Here is a 6,370-nt window from a genome sequence, read left to right as displayed (position 1 = left end):
GCCCGAGCCGGAGGCGTTGGGGTCGACGTTGCGCTCCAGGTTGGGGCCGCGGGTGCGTGGGTTCTTGGTGGGGAGCTCCTCGCCAGCCATCATGAATTGCACGACGGTGGGGCTGGCGGGAGCGCTGCTGCCGGTTCGCGGAGGAGGGCTTGCGCAGCGCAGCACCTGCCGCGGGTAGCGCGGCGGTGCGACGGTGGCGACGTAGACGTCGTGGCCGCCGAAGGAGATGACGCTGCCGCCGGCTGGGAAGGGCCGGTCGGCGAAGCAGCCAGCGTTGTCGGCCGACGCGATCGAGGGAGCCGAATCTCCAGATCAAGCCTGAAGCGACTCGCTCGCCGGTGGTGATGGTGAGGCCCATCCGGATGAAGACACCGGCCGAGGATGCTGAAGGCCCCACGGTGGGCGCCAAATGTCGTGGTATCGTCACGGCATATGCCATAGGGTGGCTAACGAAGGTGGTTCCTAGGAGATCTCACGGCGGTATCCGGATGCGGGTATGGGGACGAGCGACACAGCGACGTACCTAGGTTCGAGGCCCTCCGATGGAGGTAACACCTCTACTCCTGCTAGAGTATATATGATGATCACACAATACAAGGTTGCTCCTTGAGCTGTGTCCGGCTGCTCCTGGGAGGCTAAGGAAGACAAGAGTCTCTCTGCTAGGGCAGCGCTAGGGGTGGAAGTGAGGTGAGAATGATCGATCCCCTGCACGAGAGGGGGTAGCGCGGCTTATATAGGCACCGGCACTTTACATATAAGACCCTATAGTCTACTGGCCGGCTTGGCCGGCTCCGGCTTCCGCTCCTTCCCGAGGCAATGACGTCAGGAGCCGTTGAGGCCTCATGGCCTGTCCCATCCGGCTGCCAAGGTCAGCGGTATGGAGAGGAGGTGTCCCTGTCGCCATCAGCCACTGTAGCCAGTACGGATCGACGTAGACCATGATGGCCTGTCCGGCGCGTGGCACTATTGCTCTACAGTGCCCCGCGCTTTACGGAAGATGAAGTCAGCGTGGACTTTGGGAACCCGGATCACCAACCCGGTTCCTTCAAGTGCAAGACTCGCCAGCCTCGAGTCGGTCTGAGGTACAAACCCCCAGTCGGATATGGCTTGTAGAAGCCGGCCCAGCTACAGCATTGGCGGCCGTAGTCAGGCCGACTAGGACCTAGAGCCAGCCGGCTTCCGGACCAGCCGGACACGGCGCCAGCCGGCTGCTCCTCAGCCGGCCTATGCCGCGAGCCGGCCAGTGGCCAGCCGGCTGCTCCGCGTCCATTGCCCTACCCGGGGTCTTCCCCCCGACATGATTCACCTTTGAGGTTAAATTCATGTGCAGGATAGATTGGCCCCGCAGCAATTAAGCTTTACTATTTTCTCTTGTTACATATGAATGGGCCGATTTTTTACCTCTCTTCGGTTCACAGAGATGGCTGTGCTTAACAGTATATGGAATTGAAAAATGTAGCTTACTTAGAAACGGAAATTGATTACCAAGCGTTGGGGTAACAACAGAGTGACACCACTGATTCATTTGAATACACTAGTTGCAAGATGTCGTGCTGTTTCTTTTTCGCGTAACCTCTCAAGGCAAGGGAGAGCAAGGTGATTCATATACTCCTTCCGACAATAGAAGTTATCTTAAATTTGTCTAAAGTTAGATGTACCTAGATATTTTACACAAATCTAAGACCACTCTCATGGGATAGCGGGAGTAGATGAAAACACTTAATCCAGTACATAAGAAAAATCAGGCTCCAGAACCATACATTGCCCTATTTATGAGGCTGAGGCACTGAGCCAAAAAAAAACACAAGTGAGTCAACCCGTCGTCCACACGATGCTATTTCAACAACGTGCAAACACGCAACTCCGACTCCTGGGCCGTTACCCTAAGTTACACAACTCAGCGCCAATGCTGCATGCAAGCCACATAGTCGCATGACTCAACCAACTCGGAGCCCCGCTACGTAGGGGGAGCTAGCATACCTCGGACGATCACGCCATATCAGGTGTCGTCGCCCCGACATGGAAACTAGATCAAACTGCGCATTGCTCAAATTCAACTCATCCGGATTGATGAACTCGATCTCTTCCCACCTAGATCCAGATCGCCACCCAATTTGCGCTACACCACGACCCTACCCCATAGGACCATCGCTGCAGAGGGAGACCAAGGCCACTGTCTCGATAGGAACCTTAAAACCTGAACTTTAAACCCTAAGATGTTGTTCTAGCTCCATAATGGTTCTTGTTGTTTGCTAGACTGAGTGGTGTGTAGCGAGCCGTGTTTCGAGCTGAATCATGACAATATGGTTTCGAGCTAGACTTGAGCATGGATCATTAAAGTATCGCTAGCTTGTCAATTATGAGGATGGAATGTTTGTTTCCATAGAGGTCCCAAGCTTTTTTTCCTTGAGTGATGCTTGGTAAGTTGTCGGTACGGAGAGTGCATTGCACGGGGTTATATCACAACCACTCTTTCTATGAGGAAAATGGTCAACATAAGTGTACAATTCAAACTTTGGAAGGTACATCGAAGTTTCAAGTTCCTTCTTCTAAATCAAGATTTGCGGGTCATTTATCGCTTCCAGAGATTGCTTATTAAGTCGTTACTGTGGTTACCATGATAGCGTCTGTTTTCAAGGCGTTTATGGTTGTGTATATGGAGGAACAAGTCGAGATGTGATGTGAGTGCAAGTTTGGTTTAACGAAATTGAGCAAGTGATTCAGATTGGATGACACGTGCAAAAGAACGAATTCGAAAAATAAGATATGTGTTCTCAGTTGTCCGTAAAGAAATAAGATTTTGAAGTTTGTGTGTGGCGTCAGCTAACTTGTGAAATTCTCCTCTCTCTCTCTCTATTTTTTAATTATTTTGAGTTTCTAATTTTTAAATTTTGACCATGTGCGTAGTAACAAATAAAAAGCCACGTCTATAATACCAAATAATATAGTATGAAAATAAATTTTATGATTTTTCTAATAATATCGACTCTAAAACATGGGGTAACTAAAAACGAAACTGATGCATGCATGTGGTATCTGTGTAGACGAAATTGTTAATTTTAGCAGATTCTCATCTAATTCATAAATTTTAAATCTTTTATGTTAAACAAAAAATCCGATTTTTTTAATACTGTACGTTCTACTACTATTCAACTATTCAGAACCCTCCTACTCTCCTGGGCCTCGCGGTAGTTACTCTCTTTCCTAGCCTCTGGGTGGCTCTGCAAGCTAGGATGCTAATGGCCTCTTGCGACGCTCGCTGGCCGGCGCTCTACGTATCTTCTCTCGCCGGCGATCGCACCCTCACTTACCTAAGCGGATCGCTTCCTAGAATTGGATGCTCTAGTCAGTGTAACCAAAACACCGATTCTATGAAGAACTAGCCAATTATATTCAAGACCTCCCTTGCGTTTAGGTCAGTGGGTCTTTTTTTATAGATCTCGCACGGGTTTTAGATGTGTATCTTTCGATTTGTTTTAAGAAGGCTGTAAATAGTTATTTTAAATATTGTGTTAGCTAGGATTTGAACTAAGTCCTAGGATACCGCCTATCCTCTTTGGCGCAAAAAAATAAAACTATTTTTTACAAACTAATGATGTCATTAAAAAATATTTAATTTTATTGAAAGAAAAAATGTAGAGGGTACCTTAATATTGGCCCACTTGCATCAATAGACATGGAGCCTGTTTTTTGAATAATTCGAAAATGGCAAGCAAATTGTTTGGATGTAAAAAACATAATGTGCTCTACCAAAGAAAAAAAAGAACCAACTCAAAAAATAACCCTTATTTTGGGTTGCAGAAAAATGGAAAAAATCTGACATCTAAAGTAGCAACCAATGCAAAACTTCAAACTTCAAAATTCTGTCTGATTTTCGTCATTTTTGTTAATCCCGAATTATAAGGTGTTTCGGGTCGAGATTTTATATGTTGGTAGAGTACACCACTATCTTTGTGCATGATTATTTTTCAATATTTTTAATGTTGTTTTCAAATTTTGAAGAAAAAAAACGGGTTCCATGCATGTAGCTCGAGATTTAAAGCAATTTTTTGTCACTCTCTGACCCTAAGACCTATTTTAACCTTGACGAATATATATTGACCATGCATGGTATGCAAAATATACAAAGGTGTGATTGCTTAGAGATCATGATACCATGACAATACGTGAAGAAAACGACATCTGGCTTTATACGACAATCAGATGCAGAAAAAACATACGGTGGAAACAGCAATAGCCTCCCGGATCCGATTGCCAGCCTTAATTCCAGTCCGAATCGAACTGCCTTAGCCGGGCCCTGATATAGCCCCAACACATGCCCCTTAATCCCGTAAACCTAATCGCGAGCATACCATTGAGAACCATGCCGACGTCGCGTCGAGTGCGGCGGCGCACGGCTGGCGGCGAGGACCGCCTCAGCGCGCTCCCCGACGAACTGATCCTCCTCATAGTAAGCAGGCTGGACACCCGGACGGCGCTCTCGACGGCTGTCCTCGCCAGGCGCTGGGCGCGCATCCCGCGCGAGCTGCCGGAGCTGGACTTCCGGGTGAGCGACGTACTCCCGCCGGAGTACGACCGGACCGTCACCCTCCGCCAGCGCAACATGCCTCGTGATACGACTTTGGCCAGGATACTCGACGGTCTGATGGCGCGCTGCGAGATGGATACGATGAGGACGTTCGCCAATGGAGTCACGAGCTTCCTGGAAGCGGCCGATGGTGGCCAGGACCGGCGTTTGAAGACCCTCCGTCTCGAGTTTTTTCAGAGACACGATGACGACGGCGTCTGTGCCGACCGCATGATCAACGCCGCGGTCGGCGCATGGGGAGTGGAAGATCTAGAGGTCGTCGTCAGGCCAGCGTCAGGTGAGGATGATCATACGCCGGCCTACAGCTTGCCTCACGACTGCCTCGGCCGGTCTCGCCTTCGCAGCCTGACGCTGGGCATGTACTGCACACTCCCGGAGTTGCATAGCTACGGCACTCAGCTTACCAGGCTCGTCCTGCGTGACATGCCCGCTTCCACGCCGGTCGACATCTACGAGAGGGTGTTCAAAGACTTCACTCAGCTGCAGGTTCTTCACCTCACCTCCTGCTGCTGTGCGCATCACACTTTGGTAGTGGACGCGCCCTCTTCTCAGATCAGGGAGCTCGTTGTGGAAGAGTGCTCGTTCTTGGTCATCGAGCTGCGCGACCTCCCAATGCTTGTTCGCCTGGCATTCTCCCTAATCGACACTGCAAGGATTGTATTTGGCTCCGTTCCATGCCTCATGGACACTAACCTCACATTCTGTACAGAGCAAGATGCTTTAGTCACAACTAAGTTGAGAGATAACTTCGACAGTTTCCTCCGTGGATCTCCCACCATGACGAACCTAGTCATCCGATTCACCGGGCTTAGAAGATGGATTTGGCCCAGTAATTCCAAGAGGCAATTGCCGAATCTAAAAAGGCTCCTGGTCGCTGACCTACCTTCGAACTGGGACATCTTATGGCCCCGAGGCCTCCTGATGCTCGCACCTTCACTCGAGGTTCTGCACATCCACGTGCCTCGCTCGGAAACTGAGCCAGAATACTGGGACTGGATAGAATGGACGAAAGAACACAATAAATTTAGACAACATCACCTCAAGGAGCTGGTAATGATTGGATTCATGGAGCGCCACATATGCCTTTTGAAGTATGTTGTAAGCGTGTGCACATCGTTGCAACGCATTGTTCTGCTCAAGGATGGCCATGTTCAGTACAATGGACTCTGGGTTTGGCAGATGGTCGGGAAGGAAACATGTTCGTGGAGTGACGATGAAAAAATGGTGGTGAGGCGAATGATAAAAAAGTTTGGACCTAGCCATTTCGTTGAAATGATCTTGGGATGATCTCTTTATTTGCTCTTATTATGTCCACCTTGTTGTTTAACCTAGAGGGATCCTGACATGTATGGGAAAGTGTGTCGTATCTCAAATATGTTTGTTGCCTGAAGAAACTTTCAAGATGCTGAATAGTGGAAAGTCATCATAAATTGAATAGGAATCAAAACAAGGTAGAACAAAACAATGAGGCCAAAGGATGACAAGCTTACTAAAGTAAGGCAATCTACACTACTTAAAAAGGAGGAACATGTTCCCTATTCTGCCTACCTCTCACTACAACCAGCTTTGGTCGTCACCTAAATGGGCCGCACCGAATGGGCCGCACCAGAAATCGCACAACATATGTAATCTCGTCCAGAATCACTCTCGCCCAGAATCTCGCCCAGAAGGAATGTGCCCACAATCAATCTCGCCCAGAAGGAATGTGCCCAGAATCAATCTCGCCCCATAATCAAGATCGTCCCATAATTACCAAAAGGAATTTAATCACGCCCAGTCAAA

General features: G+C 48.7%; 1 protein-coding gene across 1 annotated transcript; it reads left to right on the top strand.

The window, feature by feature from the left end:
- Positions 1–4,363: 4,363 nt before the first annotated feature.
- LOC139832337 (uncharacterized) lies at positions 4,364–5,875 on the top strand. Its single transcript, XM_071822074.1, has one exon. The coding sequence runs from the start codon at positions 4,364–4,366 to the stop codon at positions 5,873–5,875; it is 1,512 nt and encodes a 503-aa protein (XP_071678175.1).
- Positions 5,876–6,370: the final 495 nt, after the last annotated feature.

The sequence above is a fragment of the Lolium perenne genome, chromosome 6, assembly GCF_019359855.2.
Source record: "Lolium perenne isolate Kyuss_39 chromosome 6, Kyuss_2.0, whole genome shotgun sequence".
Classification (NCBI taxonomy): domain Eukaryota; kingdom Viridiplantae; phylum Streptophyta; class Magnoliopsida; order Poales; family Poaceae; genus Lolium; species Lolium perenne.
This window is presented reverse-complemented; position numbering and strand designations above follow the sequence as displayed.

Coding starts and splice junctions, on each gene's coding strand:
- LOC139832337 (XM_071822074.1), top strand. CDS start 4,364: ATGCCGACGTCGCGTCGAGTGCGGCGGCGCACGGCTGGCGGCGAGGAC.